General features: G+C 27.4%; 1 protein-coding gene across 1 annotated transcript; it reads left to right on the top strand.

Moving 5' to 3' along the window:
• Positions 1–210: 210 nt before the first annotated feature.
• LOC111621579 lies at positions 211–20,112 on the top strand. The gene is made up of 31 exons (XM_023363760.1): positions 211–346; positions 847–1,016; positions 1,106–1,309; positions 1,385–1,651; positions 1,988–2,106; positions 2,178–2,285; positions 2,358–2,535; positions 2,606–2,738; positions 3,092–3,195; positions 3,317–3,485; positions 3,577–3,674; positions 3,758–4,045; positions 4,119–4,279; positions 4,512–4,648; positions 4,736–4,875; positions 6,084–6,218; positions 8,953–9,168; positions 9,250–9,383; positions 16,999–17,137; positions 17,394–17,512; positions 17,580–17,690; positions 17,756–17,930; positions 17,998–18,136; positions 18,216–18,322; positions 18,395–18,560; positions 18,628–18,707; positions 18,787–18,932; positions 19,004–19,148; positions 19,218–19,378; positions 19,454–19,593; positions 19,855–20,112. The coding sequence occupies exons 2-31, from the start codon at positions 854–856 to the stop codon at positions 20,000–20,002; spliced, it is 4,530 nt and encodes a 1,509-aa protein (XP_023219528.1). The 5' UTR covers positions 211–346; positions 847–853; the 3' UTR covers positions 20,003–20,112.
• Positions 20,113–21,037: the final 925 nt, after the last annotated feature.

Here is a 21,037-nt window from a genome sequence, read left to right as displayed (position 1 = left end):
AACAAAAAATTCGTAATACAATTAATTCGTTTAATCTTTTAAAAGGAAAGAATTTAAATTCATTCGTGAAGTTAAAAATAGATTTAATAACAGAAATTTAAAAAATATGTTTTTGTTAATTTAATAGGAATGAAACAATACGGTAAAGCCAAGTAGTAAAAAGAAAGCTGATTGCTTAAAACTTTATTAGAAAATATTGGCAAGAGCGGAAGTAAGCATTAACCAATAACGATGTTCCTTTCTTCGATACGTGCTGGCTACCCACGTAGCAGAGTTTGGGTTGGGTTATCACTACTATATAAGAGCAGCAAGAAGAACCGTCCCTCATATACTTTCTCATATAAGGGTAAGTCTATAGTTTAATACTTTCGACATCACTCAAGGTTAAACTATTGCATGTTTAAGATTTTTCAGCAAAATTTATTTGAAAACTTTTAATTTTTTTAAAAAAATTTAATCTTACTACTTATGTATTTATAGCTCGCATCTGGTTTTAGCTAGATTCTTATTGTCTCGTAATTTATCTAATAATGGTTCCAGAAGAGGATTTATTAAGTACTTCTCATCATAAAACACCATGTGATAATTAAGATACGGGACTAAGTACGGAATTATTTTAAGCAAGAGGCAGTGTTTAACTATGTTAAGTTAGAAAGTAATATCACTCGCTGTGTTTAATACACGGCGCAATAAACATATCGATAGTTTCCTGTAATGGGGTCAGATATGACGCCTACATAATTGGCAAATCCCACGTGTAGACCCTACAAGGGCAGTAGATTGTTACCTGAGATTTGATGAAGTGTTAGAGCTATATAATAATTCTTTCTTCCTTTCTTTTTACAGAGACAAAATGTCTAGAGTTCGTAATACACATAGTACTTTCCACGCATACGGAAGAAGTCTACCTTCCGATAATTATGACGATTATATTAGTTATAGAAGAGAAATGTTAGATAGATTAAGAAGAGAATACGAAAGGAACCGAAATCGTGATAGCGATTCAACTGATACTGGTGAGAAAATTTTTGTTTTTATTAATTTGATGGATATAGAAATTTGACACTCAACAGGTTTAATTCATAAATCATATTTCTTTTTACAGCTGGTTCTAAAGTTATTGAAGTAGACAGTGTTGAATTGTATGCCAGACAAAACGCCGAAGTACACCACACTAGACGTTACGAAATCCTGAAAGTTAAAACTCCTTCACCTGTTTTAAGACGTGGCAGCCCTTTCTTCTTAGCTATCAGATTCAGAAGACAGTACGATTCTAACAGAGATTTAATCAAATTGGAATTTACTTTCGGTAATAGTCATTTAAATGTGATTCGACGTTTATAAAAATTTAAATAACACAAACAATTAATTTCTTACTTGTCAGGTCCAAAACCTAATTTGAGCAAAGGTACTTTAGTGCAACTCGTCTTCTCTAACAAAAAGGAATTTACTAAAAGTTCTCAACATTGGGATGTTCGTTTACACGAACAGAATGGAAACAATCTCTCTCTGCAAGTGCAAGTCCCTCCCAGCATAGGGATTGGCGTATGGAGATTAAAAATTTTAACACAGGATTTCAAAAGAACTATTTCACCCGTCAGTTATTTGTGCAAGGAAAATATTTACTTCCTTTTCAATCCTTGGTGTCAAGGTAAGCGTAGTTTATGTAACTAATTTACATAGATTCCATTTCATTTGAATATATAAAATTACAATGATACACCCGTTTTTATAAATACTTACATTTAGAAATCCACGTAGTAAAATAGACCGAATTAGCTTCTAACCCATTTTCATAACAATAAATTATTTCAAAAAATCCTTTCTTCCTGAATTTAATCTAGTTTTTAGAATTAAATTCAGCGTAGAACATAACTTCCGGCACTGCTCATTCAACACTACTAACCTTTATAAATTTCCGCTTTTTTTATCGTCTAAGTTGCCAATACCAAATCAGTTTTTTATGTAGTCTTTTATTCTTACTTAGATGACCCAGTATATATGGAAAATGATAACTTTAAAAAGGAATATGTATTAAATGATACTGGAAAAATCTTCGTTGGATCACACGCTAATCCAAGAGGAAGAAGATGGATTTATGGACAGGTAGTCATTTATCCCAAATTATTTCATAATTAATTCACTTTATACCGTTAAATAATGAGAAATGTTTACAGTTTACAGATTCTGTATTGCCAGCTTGCATGTTTCTACTCGAATTAACAAATTTGGATTATACAGCAAGATCGAACCCGATAAAAGTTGTTCGAGCAGTTTCCGCTATTGTAAGTGTGTGAGTGTATTTAAAAGACCTGTCCACGTCACAAAATATTGTTTAACTCCTAATTATTGTACAGGTTAATAGTAACGACGATAACGGAGTATTAATCGGAAACTGGTCTGGTAAATACGAAGACGGCACTGCACCGTGGATGTGGACTGGAAGCGCCGCCATCTTGGAAGAATATATGAAAAAGGAAGGAAGATCCGTAAAATACGGACAGTGTTGGGTATTTGCTGGAGTTACAACAACTGGTACGTTATCTTTAATAGGTATAAATACCTCCTTAATAGTTTAATTACAAAAAATTGTATCGTTATCTAGTGTGTCGCGCTTTGGGTATTCCATGTCGAACTGTTACAAATTATGTTTCTGCCCACGATTCTGACGAAACTATGACTATTGATAATTTTTATGAGAAAAATGGAGAAAAAATTCAAACAAGAGATTCAATTTGGTTAGTTTCTTCTACGTTATTTTTTAAAATAATAATTGTTTTTTGCAAGTTGAGAGAGTCTAATATAAACCTATTCTTAATAAAATGACACTTTGAAAAATACCAGATGGTACGTTATACGAATTTTAATTTACATTCCGAGAACAGATGGATGTTTTCAACTAATTTATCAATCAACAGCTCTATTTATCGTAAAGGGACTGTAAAATTCTGTACTCCGAAAATGTTTATTTATACGAGAAAGTTTATTTAAGAATTTTCGGAAATTTTGGTTTTAACAGTTAACAGCTTTTATAACTAATTATAAAATAATTTGATACGCTTAATATTCTTAAATCTAATTGATTTCATAGGAATTTCCACGTTTGGAATGATTGTTGGATGGCAAGACCCGATCTTCCATCCGGTTATGGAGGCTGGCAAGCTATCGATGCTACACCACAAGAAAGAAGCGAAGGTGAATTTAATATATTTTTAAGTTATATTTATTGGATTTGGACTTATGAAGTGTTAAACAAATAATGCTTGGATGATTTACGATTAGAATGTTAAATAAAATATGTTTATTTTTAACTCAGGAGTTTATCGTGCTGGCCCATCTTCGCTCGTTGCCATACGTCGTGGAGAAATTGGCTATATGTTTGACACTCCATTTATATTTTCTGAAGTAAATGCTGATATTATACACTGGCAGAGAGATGAAACTTCAGATCTTGGTTGGAAAAAAATGGCAATTAATAAATATCAGTAAACTGAATTATATATTGGCCTATTAATAATAACTCTAGATATCTTACTTTATAAATAAATTAATTAAATGTGTTTTTTAATATTATAGCGTTGGAAAGTTACTTGCGACAAAATCAGTCGGAATCGATGATATTCGAGGAGATAAAGATTTACAAAATATAACTGATGAATATAAAAGAAAAGAAGGTAAAATTATGTCCATTTTCGATTTTAAAGCTAAATTCTTTTAGAAATTTAAATAAAAAATAAGAAATTTTTGTAATTTCTAGGAACTATCGAGGAAAGAATGACCGTCAGAAATGCTATTAGATGCGGAGGATTAAATTTCATATACGATATACCATCCGTCGAGAAAGAAGACGTCATTCTGGATCTTCTCGACATTGAACAAGTGATGATAGGTGAACCATTTATGGTAACAGTCACGCTGGAGAATAAAAGTGATGAGCAAAGAACAGTTTTGGCTGTTTTATCGGCCAGTAGTGTTTACTACACCGGTATAGTAGCTGCTAAAATTAAGGGAGAAAATGTCGAATTTATGCTGAAACCAAAACAAAGTATGTGATGTTGTTTTATATTTAATCGTCGTACGTTTTCTTGATTTAACAAAATATAATCGAATACTTGCAGAGGAAGTCCTGCAAATAAAAGTAACTTCTGACGAATACTACGATAAGTTAGTAGATTACTCTATGATAAAGATATATGCCGTTGCAACAGTTAAGGAAACCAAACAAACATGGTCTGAAGAGGATGATTTTCAAGTGATCAAACCTTCTGTCGATTTAGAAGTAGGTTCTCGTTGACTACGTAATAATCTGAATTTATTATTTATATTATTATTTATTTACATAAACTATGTTAATTATTTTATGGTAACGGACACGGTTACGTCGTATGACCCTAATCATTAATTCATCAAACTCAATATACATTAAAATAATTCATATACTGTAATTATCGAAAAATTTGTCTTAAGAATTTATAGCGAACATCTATAAGAATTTTAAACTTTATTAACAGATTGAAGGAACTCCAAAAGTAAACCAACAATTCGGCTTGAAAATGAGTTTTACAAATCCCTTAGACAGAAAATTGACTGATTGCACAGTTTCTATCGAATGCCCAGGAGTTACCATGTCCTATCGTTTCGATGTCAGGTATTTAGTGAATAATATACGTTTTCCTTAATTTCTTTTTTATTGTCTGTGTTCATATTTTAATATTTTTATTGTATTATTTTATAGAGACGTGAAACCCAAAGAAACATTTGTTTATCGCGAGCGTCTGAAACCCCAGACAGAAGGAAGCACCAAGCTGGCTTTGGTGTTTAATTCGCGACAGTTGAACGAATTAACTGGATCTATCGAATTGGATGTCGAAACTTAAACTGTTCACGTTTATTATATTTATAAATCTTATTGTTATTATTAACTGCAGCATTCTATTTTTATTTTATATATTTTTTTTATTTATTACGCATACTGGATACACTCCTTGATGCGGGGAGCAAAACCATCTACCAAAAAAAACAAGACACTTAAAGGTATTTTAACCGTTGATATGATATCAACGGTTAAAATACATTTAGTATTTTAACGGTTAAAAGTAAAAAAAGAATGTACAATGATATTTATTTACCAAAATAAAACTGTATTTAATTAATACATGAACAAATACAGAAAGAACAGACTTCTGTGCTACAGAACATGGGGAAATTCGACAAACAGCATGGGAAGAAAACACCGACAATGGAGATGAATCCAATACAAAATTCATATTTCTTGACACACTACACACAATCCTTGGCACACAATCCTATGCTTCAAACAGTACTAAATATGTAAAGATTCATATTTAGTACTGTATAACAATACTAAATATGCACTAAATACTAAACAGTACTAAATACACTGTATATCCAGTTAATCACATTTTCTCAAAGCTTTCGTAAAAATCTACCAATGAGTTGTTTAACTTTCCCGACAACATTTAAAACTACATATGGCACCATCTGTTATGATATTTTCTTTAAAAACTTTTTATGTTTGTAATTATTATAAAACTAGCAGGTGGGCCCGGCGTTGCTCGGGCAAAAGTAACGNAAGGCAATTAATTAATTGACTTCATTGAGGGCTATGAATTTATCAATAAAATTTAAAGAACAATGAGTCAGTCAGTCTGTAAGATTTTATTACCGTTATAAGGAAGACAAAAGGAACTTTAAAATTCCAACAATTTTTCTATTAATAGTTTTATTAAGTGTATTTAAGTTTTAAACGATTCTAAGGAAAATTTTAACAAAATATTCTAAATAAAATTTAAAAGTTAATGCAGTGATTTTTTTTAAAACGAAGTAATCATAAATTGCTTAACATTTTTTATCTGTTACATAAGTTTTAAATATAATCGAATATTTCTAATATACAGTATTTTAAATAAAAATTAAATATTACCGCCATTTAAAAAATATTCATCGTCCACCTAACAACTTTATTTGACAATCATTAAGATCACGTGGCTATTGAGTCAAATGGCCTTGGTCCGACCCACATTCATAGGAGGCAGCACATGGTTTATGTAAAACTTTTTTAGTTATTCATAAATGCTCACCTGTGCCACACAACATGGGCAACGTCTGGTCCTATCTGGGAAATTGCTGCGATGATACATCGCGTGAAACTTCTCTACCAATTCATAATTTACCTCGACCTCCCACTACGGTTACAGGTATATTATTATTTTTTAAAAATGTTTCTTAAAACTTTGAAAGTAAATAACGTACTAGTTTATTTCTTCCTTTTTATATTTTTTCACCAACAAAACTTGTTTTTATACGTTCCATATACTTGTTTTATATTGTTGTATCGTATAGAAAGAGGAAAAAGTACGCAGTTTTATACCTTTAACTATAGTTTGTGTTGGATGTTGGTCCTTGAAAAGGTTAACAGGTGGGTTCCCGGTAGAGATATTTAAAATCTAATGAATAAAACTGGAATTTTAATTATAAATTAAGTAAATCATTTTATATAGTTTAATTGCCTTGTAAAAAAAAAAAAGTGAACTTTCGTAATTTTAGCAATATTTTTACTTATTTCCCATTATAAAATTAAATATATGTAATTGTTATTAATTTTTATTACATTATCATATTCTACAAAGTAAATTATTGGCTCTATAAAAAAATTAAACAGACTTGTCACCCTTCAAACTTGTCACGATATTCGTAGCCTTCCTCTAAAATTTTATTCCGCTTAATGTAAATAATAATTGGCACTATATCAAGTCTTCGTATATAAATTACTTGATATTATCGATTGATTAGTGTTATATAATGAAACTCTAATTAAATAGTAATGTGATTAATGTAGTTTATACAGCTTTCAAAGCTAGTTAGCGTGATCTTTAAAGCATTGTATCATCGCCCTTTTCAAGGAAAGGGCTGTTTTTCTAACGTCCTTGAACTATATTTGGATGAAAAAGGAGTGGAGATAACTGATTAACGTCACCCACGTATTCTATTCACTATACATCGGGCATCAACCTACAGCTTCCGTAATACGCTACAAAATACTATATTTACGTGTTCTTTTATTACAAAATCAGGGCAGTTTGTTTGGGAATAATTTAAAAAAAAAAAACATTCCTAATAAGGGAAATTAATATTTTCGGAAGGTATTACTTGTAAAAAACTTGAAATTGTAACTTTTTCTGTTATTCTTCTGAAGAACTTTACTATTGGCATAATTCACGAACTGATTGCGATTATTTATGGTATAAAAATTAAATAAATTTATTTATATTTTATTTGAGCATTTAATGAATATAAAATTCTAAATATTTATCACAAAATTAAAATATTTTATAATAAAAACAACGAATAATGATGTTTTTAATTATAATTTATTCGAAATATCATCGTATAATAAGAGTTATTTTTATGGATAAATGAATATTTGTATGTTTTTTTTATTCATTGAAAAAATCAGACGAATAAGTAAAATACTATTTATTCTATATACAGTATATTTTTTTTCATTTAAAAACATTTGGTTTAGAATTGATGATTGTAGATAAACGTTCGTGTTTCTTACATGAATATATTCTGTTTTTAATTTATAAAGATTGAATTAATTATAATTTTTTTTATAATGTCTTCCAGACTTTTCCTCTTTTTTTAATATACAAAAGAGACTTTGTGAGTCTGAAAATAATTTTAAATGAGTTAAATAAAATTTAAAGTAATATTTTCTGGGCGAAAATTCTTTTTAACTTAAACATTTAACAGGATTGTATATTTACTAATTAAATATTTTAAGCACATTTTTTTTACAATGAAGCAAATATTTAAGTACTGTACAATATTTACATGAAATAAATATTATTTTGTTTAAAATTTGCATGTAAAAATATTAATTTCTATTTTTTTTTTATACTATAGTTTAACGTGTCAATATTTAATTGTTAACATTTTAAATAATACTTTTGTAATTTGTAAAATATTTAATAATTTTACCTAAATTTACTTCCTTAAAAGTTGACTGATTTTTTATATAAATTCCGTTTAATAAAACCTAATATTTTCTACAATACAATACCTTTTATTTAATTGAGGATGTTACACATCTTCAAAACATTTTGCTCATTTAATAATAATAATAATTTTATATTTAATTTTTTTATTATTTAAACTAATTAATTACTATTAAAGAATCGAAAAAAACTCATTTTTTATACATTAAAAACAATTAAATTCTGATAACACAACTGGAATTCCTTTTTAGGAAACACTAATTGTAACTTACATCACGATGAATCAAAAATTTTTATGGCATTAGAACATATAATATTGAGTCACTTTTAATAAAAAAATATATATATAAATGTGTAGAATATTCTTCTAAAGTTTATATTATTATATTCTTATCAATTTAGAAATTATAAACACTTTCATTAAACAAAATTACTCCTTTAACTTGACATTTAACTTGATGTAAACAGGTTATGAATATGTTTACATAAGGAAATCAAAAGCTTATTGTTTCCGGAGGTTAAAATAGAAAAAAATCAGAGGTGAAGGAAAGGCAGGTGGTTGTTATTAATTATTTAAAATTTAATTCTAGTTTACACGAAATCGTTTAATAAAGGTCAACGCACATTGCATCACCTGCGCTTTGTATCACATGTTTAAACACACGTTTAAACGCCGAAATATAGCCTTTATTTTCAAATTTTTTTTAAGAATTTTCACATCAATAAATAATCTACTTCAAAAACAAGTCACTTATTTCATTAAAATTCTTAGAAATAAGTAATCTTTCATCACATCTAAAGTGATTCGTAAAGAAAGAAAAATTGTAATTTTCTGTTGAAATATAAGTGAAAAGTAATTTCTTTTTGCGTGTTTTAAAATGATTTTTTTAAAAATTATATATAAAATTACAATTATAATAATATATTTTAGATGGTTCGGTATCAGAAAAAATTTTAAAAATTCAAAAAGTGGATTTGGCCGTTCACGAAAATGCTGCAAAACACTATACAGATAAATATCATCTGGTAAATCAAGTAAATCCTACTTTAATTATTAGAAGAGGATTCCCGTTAAAAATAAATATTCAATTAAACAGAAAATATGATAATAATAGGGATTTCTTAAATTTGATCTTCACCGTAAAAGGTAAACCTTGAGATTATCGTAATATTAGTAAAATCGACTTAATTATATACAGTTAATATGATGTATATATTAATTTTTTAGGTGCTAAAATGGCCTCTTACTCTCAAGGAACCATGATTTCGGTACCGGTTGAATATGACAGTAATTCTGTTCTGCCTACAGATGGATGGAAAGCGAAATTTCTATCAGAACAGGAGGAATGGATCAGGATTGAGGTACGATTTTATCTAAATTTAAATAAATTATAGTGTTATATTTATTTAAAAAACACGAATTTAAGTAATGTATACATTAAAGTGCAAATAGTACAAGTATAAATACATTATTACTTAAACATTTAAGTAATGTATACATTACTTAAATGTTTTCTCTTATTACAAATTATAAAAACTATACTTGAATTTTGCGCTTTCATTTATTTACAAATTAGGAATGACACAAACTTTTTATCTAAAAATTACGCAAGATATTTTTATACGTTCTTTTTTTTAATTTTATATTTTATTTACTCTTTAATTAAATATATTTTATAATATATAGTATAAAAATATATTGAATAATATTTAAATTCATATTACATTTAATTAATAATAAATCAAGATTTTAAATCATCTAAACATTGTAGAAATCTTTTAATGTTAAAGCATATGCAAAGAAAACTTTAAAGAGATATTAAATATTAATTAAATTCTTATCAAAGATAAATAAATATGGGAATTTCTAATCCATATCTACAGTACCAAAAAATACTCATATGAAACTGAAGAAATGATTCATTTGATAAAGCGAAACTCCAGAGCATCTCGATGCTCTGGAGTTTCGCTTTATCTATGACTATAGGCTATATGTTTTTGCTTTATTTCGTGGCTGTTTATCTGGTTTAATTTCTGTCCATAACAGAATCCTGATCCTCAATGGGATCGGCCAAGTACGAGTGAGTAAGAAATAACATCGTCCTGAGTCATATTATTCATGAAAAATGAAGGTCCAGTTCGAATAATATCAATGCCCAATCAAATCAAGGGTGTTAAACAGGTGCCCCCGCACTTGTTTAACACCCTTGTATACTTGGAATAGCATTGTATACTTGGCTTCTGAAAAATTTGTTTTTATTCGCTTTATTTTCTAATAGAATAAATACTATTACAAAGACTTTAATAACAATGTCAATTAATTTTGTAGTAAAATAGGAACTTAATGTTTGAAAATGATATGAAAAAAACGAGTTTTCTGTTATTAATTTTGCTTGTAATTAAATTATTTCGTGCAAGTTATTTTTATTTTTATAAAACTCTATCGTTTTAAAAAGAAAATACGAGTTTAAAAAGTTGTGATTATTAAAACTTATTTCTTATAATAACAATAATAAATTAAATTCATAACACAGTTAAATATGCATTATAATACTCAATGTATATATACTTAACAATAACAGAATGATAAGTAAAATTGTCAAAAACACAGATTTTAAATCATAATGCAAATTTCAATATTGTAAAAGTTATATTGAAATTTGCATTATGATTTAGAGAAAAACTAAAAATATGAATACACACAATTATTTATCATGTTATAAAATAGTAATTCTGTTTACAATGCAACAAATATAAATCTGATCAATTATTAAATTATGGATGATATGACTAAAACAGCTGAGTCATTTATTTGACCCTAATTACCTGCATGTAAACATATGTTAATAAGTAAATTAAGTTATCTTCAAATGTCTGGATCTTTCTTTTCGGAATGTTTCTAATCTTTTAAAAAAATTACTCACTTTATTCTTGCAGTTATTTCATTCCATATAATTAACAAACATAAAACTTGTCATCCTGTTTTCCAGTTATTTAATGAAATAATTCATTTTCTTCACTCTTTTTCTCAATTGCAGCTCCTAATTTAACAACAAATATTAAGAAATTTTTGTTTCAGATTGAATTTTTTTTAGTGAAAATTTCATATATTTTCTTTCATCTATCCAAAATATAAAAATCGATATGGATAGACTTTATTATTAAAGAATTTTAATTAAAAGGAGAGAATAAATAATCGTANGACATTTAACTTGATGTAAACAGGTTATGAATATGTTTACATAAGGAAATCAAAAGCTTATTGTTTCCGGAGGTTAAAATAGAAAAAAATCAGAGGTGAAGGAAAGGCAGGTGGTTGTTATTAATTATTTAAAATTTAATTCTAGTTTACACGAAATCGTTTAATAAAGGTCAACGCACATTGCATCACCTGCGCTTTGTATCACATGTTTAAACACACGTTTAAACGCCGAAATATAGCCTTTATTTTCAAATTTTTTTTAAGAATTTCCACATCAATAAATGATCTACTTCAAAAACAAGTCACTTATTTCATTAAAATTCTTAGAAATAAGTAATCTTTCATCACATCTAAAGTGATTCGTAAAGAAAGAAAAATTGTAATTTTCTGTTGAAATATAAGTGAAAAGTAATTTCTTTTTGCGTGTTTTAAAATGATTTTTTTAAAAATTATATATAAAATTACAATTATAATAATATATTTTAGATGGTTCGGTATCAGAAAAAATTTTAAAAATTCAAAAAGTGGATTTGGCCGTTCACGAAAATGCTGCAAAACACTATACAGATAAATATCATCTGGTAAATCAAGTAAATCCTACTTTAATTATTAGAAGAGGATTCCCGTTAAAAATAAATATTCAATTAAACAGAAAATATGATAATAATAGGGATTTCTTAAATTTGATCTTCACCGTAAAAGGTAAACCTTGAGATTATCGTAATATTAGTAAAATCGACTTAATTATATACAGTTAATATGATGTATATATTAATTTTTTAGGTGCTAAAATGGCCTCTTACTCTCAAGGAACCATGATTTCGGTACCGGTTGAATATGACAGTAATTCTGTTCTGCCTACAGATGGATGGAAAGCGAAATTTCTATCAGAACAGGAGGAATGGATCAGGATTGAGGTACGATTTTATCTAAATTTAAATAAATTATAGTGTTATATTTATTTAAAAAACACGAATTTAAGTAATGTATACATTAAAGTGCAAATAGTACAAGTATAAATACATTATTACTTAAACATTTAAGTAATGTATACATTACTTAAATGTTTTCTCTTATTACAAATTATAAAAACTATACTTGAATTTTGCGCTTTCATTTATTTACAAATTAGGAATGACACAAACTTTTTATCTAAAAATTACGCAAGATATTTTTATACGTTCTTTTTTTTAATTTTATATTTTATTTACTCTTTAATTAAATATATTTTATAATATATAGTATAAAAATATATTGAATAATATTTAAATTCATATTACATTTAATTAATAATAAATCAAGATTTTAAATCATCTAAACATTGTAGAAATCTTTTAATGTTAAAGCATATGCAAAGAAAACTTTAAAGAGATATTAAATATTAATTAAATTCTTATCAAAGATAAATAAATATGGGAATTTCTAATCCATATCTACAGTACCAAAAAATACTCATATGAAACTGAAGAAATGATTCATTTGATAAAGCGAAACTCCAGAGCATCTCGATGCTCTGGAGTTTCGCTTTATCTATGACTATAGGCTATATGTTTTTGCTTTATTTCGTGGCTGTTTATCTGGTTTAATTTCTGTCCATAACAGAATCCTGATCCTCAATGGGATCGGCCAAGTACGAGTGAGTAAGAAATAACATCGTCCTGAGTCATATTATTCATGAAAAATGAAGGTCCAGTTCGAATAATATCAATGCCCAATCAAATCAAGGGTGTTAAACAGGTGCCCCCGCACCTGTTTAACACCCTTGTATACTTGGAATAGCATTGTATACTTGGCTTCTGAAAAATTTGTTTTTATTCGCTTTATTTTCTAATAGAATAAATACTATTACAAAGACTTTAATAACAATGTCAATTAATTTTGTAGTAAAATAGGAACTTAATGTTTGAAAATGATATGAANAAATTATGATCATCTCTTATGTAATATTTTTACATTTCGTATTTAATTTCTTTTTCATACGGTTTCTACCTCCATGGCCAATATCAATAAGGGCGCGTACAATATCAGAAATATTTCTTCAGTGTGACGTAATATTTAATCGCATAACCTTCTTTTACAGGCACAATTAATTTTTCTATTTCTCCGATAGATACAACGTCATATCAATGTAATCGCTGATATTCTTCCGAGTAACTTTTTAGAATTCTTGTAAAAAGTTACTGGGATTACTAAGATGTTCTAGAAACAACATTCATTTTTGACTCTCACTTTTTGTATCATTGGCAAATATGCCGAATTTGTAAAAATTTGACTATTCCTATCTTTCTCTGCTATTAATTTGTTTACTCCGTTGTTGTAGCGATTATTCATATCAGTTAATTAATGATTGCTTCATGATTATTACTTTTTTCAAAAAAGAAGACATTGTTTTAAGAGATTTTAAGAAACAAAAGTAAAATTAAAACGTCGCACAGGATTATCTATTAATAAAATAAACTTAAAATTCAGTACGAAATGCAATACACTCGCGGAACTGAGATGCAAGAGCTTATTGGCTTCTAAATTTATTATAATCACTTTTTCCGACGAGGTGGTAGCAGTATTCATAATGATCGGTCAATCTGATAAATTATCTCAAAACACCTGAAATTTTGCTTGTTATTATTTATAATGCCAGTATTAATCACTTGGTCCGTAACATATCTAATAACAATAATAAATTAAATTCATAACACAGTTAAATATGCATTATAATACTCAATGTATATATACTTAACAATAACAGAATGATAAGTAAAATTGTCAAAAACACAGATTTTAAATCATAATGCAAATTTCAATATTGTAAAAGTTATATTGAAATTTGCATTATGATTTAGAGAAAAACTAAAAATATGAATACACACAATTATTTATCATGTTATAAAATAGTAATTCTGTTTACAATGCAACAAATATAAATCTGATCAATTATTAAATTATGGATGATATGACTAAAACAGCTGAGTCATTTATTTGACCCTAATTACCTGCATGTAAACATATGTTAATAAGTAAATTAAGTTATCTTCAAATGTCTGGATCTTTCTTTTCGGAATGTTTCTAATCTTTTAAAAAAATTACTCACTTTATTCTTGCAGTTATTTCATTCCATATAATTAACAAACATAAAACTTGTCATCCTGTTTTCCAGTTATTTAATGAAATAATTCATTTTCTTCACTCTTTTTCTCAATTGCAGCTCCTAATTTAACAACAAATATTAAGAAATTTTTGTTTCAGATTGAATTTTTTTTAGTGAAAATTTCATATATTTTCTTTCATCTATCCAAAATATAAAAATCGATATGGATAGACTTTATTATTAAAGAATTTTAATTAAAAGGAGAGAATAAATAATCGTATATTAATTTATTGTTTTAAGTAATGCCAATAGAAAATAAGGAAAAATGCGTTTTATTAAACTATAAATGCCAGATTACTGAGTTTGTTTACTCATTTGGTGCCTTTATAGATCTTTTATAAAGAATACTGATGAAATTTTTCTTTTACAAATACAGTTGAACCTTCAATAACTGTCATCTCTCAATTATGATCACGTCTAAACAGAGCATTTTTTCGAAAAGTTTTGAATAAAAATCAAAATAAAATAACTCCAAATTGCTATTTTCTATGTTCCCGTTAGTGGTCGTTGTTCAGAGATTTAGCTGTATTATGTTTGTCTGTTTTCCTTCCTATTAAATTAAAAAAAAGGAGGGAAGAAAATTTCGTTTTTGGAATAAATTTCTATGAATAACTTCAACTATTGAAACCTTTTCTTAAATAAGATATTAAATAGTAATTTAATAACAAAGACAAGCTGAAATTTATCTCACTATTTCTGATATAAATCTTTTTATTTTATTTCATCAACTTTAATAGTGAAAATTCATATAAATAATTAACGCTCTAAATTTAGAAAAGATTCTAAAATATCCTCTCAACATATATTTTACATTTTTCCTAAATGTCATCTCTTGTTAGAACTAAGAAAAAATTTATTTCCTCCATAATTTTTATCTTTCTTTTTTATAAAAATCATTTTAATTAATTTCTACGAAAAACAATTGAGAAACACAAGAATCAAAAACATTAAATGCCGGATAACTTTGATAATTTAATAATTATCATACCTTTATTTGATACAATGGACATTTTATTAAGTATAATTATAAGTTTAAGAAATCTAAGTAGTTAAAATAACATGAATAAATCGTTTAAAAAAAGTGTAATTCAGGTCATGTTTTGTAATCACAATAATTAGACTTTTTAATATTTAAAAAGTAACTTATAACTTAAACTGGTTTACTCCACCTTTACAAATGCAAAATTTATAAATCTAAATGATTGACTAATCGTCTTATATTGACTATTAACTCAAAACAAAAACATTCGTAGAAATATATAGGGGAGACCGGGGCAAGATCGGCATGTTAAGCTTTACTTAAATTTTGTGTAATAAATACTGCTGTAAACTGAAAAAAAAAGCTTTGCATATTGTCTATTGGAATGTTACCTTACTATAGAACTGGTTAAAATCAGTTTGGAAATAAAAATAATTAAAATAATTACAACTTTACAAGAAGAGAGAAATTGACGAAGTTGCCCCGGGTATAGGAGCAAGATCGGCAACTTCTCTCTTTTTGTAAAGTTGTACTTATTTTAATTATTTTTATTAAAGTTGCCCCTGGTATAGGGGCAACAGTAATGGAGCAAGATAGGCACGTATATAAAATTATGTTATTAACAATGTATAAGTTGGAATTCACTATTAAAACAAAGAAATACAAATCCAACACCCATTTAATATTATTACAACGAAATGCAAGTTCAAAGACATATATACATGAATAACAAATGCAAACATGTTTTCATTTATCATCTGTTTGATTTTTATCCTTTGCTTCTAATGTGGCTTTAATGTTGCCGATCTTACCCCGCTAGTCATGATTTCGAAACATTAAGTACATCCCTGAGAACAGAATGCCAAGCCACGATCTGGCCACGTGAATAAGTTGAAGTTACATCCTTCTAACAGGAAAAGTAACTTTCGTTATCATGGAATTATAACAAAACCTGCCAATTCAATATAAATGGAAAAAAAAATATTATATGGAATTCAACGAAAATGAAAATTTGCTTGATAATTCAACTACGCTTGTTGAAGAACAATAAAAACACTACACTTAACAAGCCATCAATAAAACTCAACTGCCTAACCTATAACCAAAGTCTCCTTTTAATTTGTTTTTAAAAAAAAGCGCTTGACAAACTTGCCCCGCATGCCGAAGTTGCCCCGGTCTCCCCTACGTACAGGATGTCTCAAAACATGTACAGTACATGTAAGACATGTAAAGTATCTATTATATTATCACCATTTTATTATAATATATCATAATTTAGACACGTATTAAATACATTTCATACCACTTCAAATTTTCAAAGTGTTCTTCATCAGTATTCGTGTATTATTGGCATTCTTAAGCTCGGTACGCAGGTATACCTGAACGTGTGGATGAAAACAAATGAGTTCTGTCATCCACATGTTGAGGTATACTTACCTTGTATATACCCGGCTTTATATTGTATAACTGGTACAGAAATGTTCAATAAGTTCGTTGATATTGTTGCTCTGCAAATGCTTTCCGTGTTTCATATTAATAAAAACTGAATTATCGAAGCGTGTATACATTTTTGAGACATCCTGTATACGTGCTTAATGTGTACATAACATATAATATTTGTACTTAAATAACCTTGTTATAATTGCATTAGGTAACAACAGCAGCAAATGCGATTGTCGGAGAATGGATTTTGGAAGTGGATTCAAAATTAAATCCTGGATACGGAGAGGAAACTTTAAGATATGCTGTTAATGATACTATTTTTATTATTTTTAATCCGTGGTGTAAAGGTAACTAATTTTTAATATATTAATTTTATTTGATAATAATAATTTAGAGTAAAATAAACTGTAACAGATATATTTCTAGTGATGATTATGGTTCTTTTATCGTAGAATATTACTATGTATTTTGATTATTGTGGCTTTTATCTCAGTAAATCTTTAAAAAAACCGATGTAAAATTATAATAGTTTAGTTTGATTTATTCTTTTTTTTCTGTATTCTAAATATTCTACCAACAAAATGTTGATTTTTGTATAAACAGATGATCAAGTATACTTAAATAATGAAGAACATAGGAAAGAATATGTGCTAAATGACAGTGGTTTGATTTGGAGAGGAACTCACAACAGATTAAAGCCGGCTGCATGGAATTATGACCAGGTAAATTAAAAATTTTTAAATATAATTTTCAATAAAGTCAAATAATTACATATTGGATCTGTTTCAGTTTGAAGAGCGTATACTAGAAATAAGTTGTTACCTTCTGAAACATGGTGACACTTTAAATATCGTGTCTAGAAGTGATCCAATTAAAGTTTCACGTCATCTTTCGGCAATTGTAAGTTATTATTTTGTCAGAAAATCTCTTCACGTGTTTTGTAAGTAATCTATTGAAATTTTTAGATAAATTCACCGGATGAAGGAGGTGTCGTTGAAGGAAAATGGATAGGAAGTTTCAGTGGTGGTGAACATCCTACTTCGTGGACTGGAAGTAGAGCCATACTTCAAAAATTTTATAAATCGAAAAGGCCTGTTAAATATGGTCAATGTTGGGTTTTTGCTGGCATTTGTACAACCGGTAAAGTAATCGAAACTTAAATTAATCCAAAATAAAACTTATTGTTAATAATTTTGATTATTTTTAGTTTGTAGAAGTTTGGGAATCCCGTGTAGAACTGTTACAAATTATTCTTCTGCTCACGACACGCATAACAGTTTAACAATCGATTACTTTTTTGATGAAGAAGGTAATCCAGTAAAAGAACTCAATCGTGATTCAGTCTGGTAAGCTTTTATTATTTAATTATACTTCTATATTTATCAAAATCGAATTAGTTTACTTAATGTATTAATAATATATCAGGAATTATCATGTTTGGAATGAAGTATGGATGTCAAGAGCAGATCTTGCACTTAATAGTTATAATGGATGGCAAGTAATTGATGCCACGCCACAAGAACTATCAGACGGTTAGTGTTTTAAGTATATTTTATTGTTTGCCTTTAATTTTTATATATTTATAACTCTATAAACTAATTTAGGTAAATATCGTTGTGGTCCGGCTAGTGTTGTTGCTGTTAAACAGGGAGAAATATTGAAGACGTTTGACACCACATTTGTTTATGCTGAAGTAAATGCTGATAAAGTTTATTGGAGATACTACGGTCCTAATAAACCATTAAAGTTAATTTTTACACATACTGACGAGTAAGTTCATTTTAAATCTTTATTATAATATATATAAACTTTAAAACTTTATTAATTAATTTTTTAGAATTGGGCAATTAATCTGTACAAAAGCTGTTAATGAATTTACTATGGAAGATATAACTCATCAATATAAATTCAGTGAAAGTAAGAAGATTATTATAGTAATTTTTAAAATTACATTTTATAATTGATTTCTTAATATTATTTATTTTCGAATTTACAGGAACTGCCGAAGAAAGAGATGTAATGTTGAGAGCATTGAAACTTAAGAAAGATGTATTCTCAAGATATTACCTGAATGACGAATTCGAAGACGTTGAATTCAATTTCAATTTAATCGATGATGTTCTGATTGGATATCCATTTTCTGTAATTTTATTTAAATAATTTTCAAATGACTTTTAATTATTTTATTAATTAATCGTAATTAATTGTTGTAGGTACGACTAAAGGCCAAAAATAAGAGTGCTGAAAAATCTTACACCATCAAGGTTATTCTTCGAGTGGATACCGTGTTATATACTGGAGAAATAAAGAAGCAATTAAAAAAGGAAAATTATAAATTTGTATTAAAACCTTTTAAAGGTATACAAATTCTCATTCTAACACCCCTCTGAGGTTTATTATGATATCTAATTATTGCAATATTCTCAGAAACCGAAGCGATGCTTAAAGTATCGTACGAAGAATACGAAAAAGCGATAGACCATCAAGCAGCATTTAATATGTCCGCAATGGCTACAGTTTCTGAAACCAATTTTGATTACTTTGCCCAAGACGATTTTCGAGTTCGAAAACCAGACATTGTTATCGAAGTAAGACTTATAAAAAGTATCAAAATTAATTACTAACTATAAATTTATAATTATTAATTATTTAAAAATTTTCAGACTAAAGGAGAAATTATCGTTAATAAAGAATTTACGGTCCACGCGTACTTTAAAAACCCATTACCAAAGGAATTGAAAAAGGGCATCTTTCTTCTAGAAGGTCCTGGTTTAACGAAACCATTGCCGATCAAATTGAAAGAGTAAGATGATTTATTTGTTAAATATTAAAGATAATTTTTCGAGAATTTGTGTTAAAGTAAACCCAGACTCTTGATAATCCGGCCATTTCTCGACAAGATTAGAGTGTACAGACCTGAAGCCAATGAATGGCATAACACATGGTATAGGCGGTGACATTGAGGGTATGCCGTATTATTAAGAATCGGATTAGCAAGGGTGTATTGTATAGTTTAGTTTTATGATAATGATTACGTATTTACGTAAGTAATTTTGTGTTTTAGAGCTGTCAGCGTGGGAGGTGAGGCACGAGTGACTACAACCATGACACCTAAATTAGCAGGAGAAAAAACAATTGTGGCTAAATTTACATCCAAAGAATTACAAGATGTAGATGGATTTAAAACTATAGTCGTTAAAGAACAATCCTAAATAATATTTTATATTGTGATTCTTTTTATAACTTTTTATAAGCTTTATTTAAATGTATATCTGTATAGTGAAAAAAAAAGAAATATATAATTTCTGTATTTTTAACTTAATTTATTTAAAACTGTGCCAAATAATAATATTTATACGTATTTTTAATTATATCTGCTTGAAATTTTTTTAAAAGATGTAATGAGTTATATTTTTATAGATACTTTCTTTAATTATAAAAAAGAAATATTGTTAAAATTTAATGACTTTGTTACATATTTTATTTAAAAATGATTTAAATAAATCTACAACTTATAAGAAAACCTTCGTATTTTATAATTTTAATTTGTGATATTTTAAACTTAAAAAAAGTTCTTTTAAAGTATATTTAATGTTTTAAATAAAAATGAGAAAGTAATAAGCTGAATCAAAATTTTATATTCATGTTACTCGTTCTTTTTATCTATAAAATCGGAGCTTTTCATGCCATAAAATCAGCAAACATTGGGTTATATAAGGCAAAAGTCAGAATTTAAGTTAATTCAAATGAATAATGTACTCAAAACTTAATTTTTTTCTATAGAATTTGCAATCTTAAATGCTTTTAATGAAAAAATAAATACTTTAAATAATCAAATTCAGATATAATGAAGTCAAATATCCAATCCAAATTTTGTTATATTCATTCGTAAATTTTTAATCTTAATTAAAATATGTCTTTCGTGATTTAGGCAAATTTATTAGAGGAAGAGTGAAGAAAAAATTAGACCAAGAAACCCAGGAAATGCAAGAATTGTCTATTTAATTTATAATTAATTTCTACGTTAGGTTTTTTATATAAATTTTAAAAAATAATAGCAGACGTCAAACTATTAAAAAATGCCTCAAATGAATCCAAAGAGATTTGGGGGTCTTTCTAAATGATCATCTATAAATTACGTAACATTATTTTTATACATTTTAACTATCATCCCACTCACTCCGTAACGTTGTCGCCAAACCCATCCTAAAATTATGTAATGCATATCCTCCGTCAACCCCCATAAT

The sequence above is a fragment of the Centruroides sculpturatus genome, unplaced genomic scaffold (genome assembly GCF_000671375.1).
Source record: "Centruroides sculpturatus isolate CEXI.00-Female unplaced genomic scaffold, Cexi_2.0 scaffold175, whole genome shotgun sequence".
NCBI classification, from domain to species: Eukaryota; Metazoa; Arthropoda; class Arachnida; order Scorpiones; family Buthidae; genus Centruroides; species Centruroides sculpturatus.
This window is presented reverse-complemented; position numbering and strand designations above follow the sequence as displayed.

What these genes read in the sequence shown, in the direction of transcription:
- LOC111621579 (XM_023363760.1), top strand. Translation starts at nt 854, where the DNA reads ATGTCTAGAGTTCGTAATACACATAGTACTTTCCACGCATACGGAAGA. An exon ending in AACCTTCTGTCGATTTAGAA is followed by an intron (nt 4,280 to 4,511) that starts GTAGGTTCTCGT and finishes CTTTATTAACAG; the next exon opens with ATTGAAGGAACTCCAAAAGT. An exon ending in GCCACAAGAACTATCAGACG is followed by an intron (nt 18,323 to 18,394) that starts GTTAGTGTTTTA and finishes AAACTAATTTAG; the next exon opens with GTAAATATCGTTGTGGTCCG.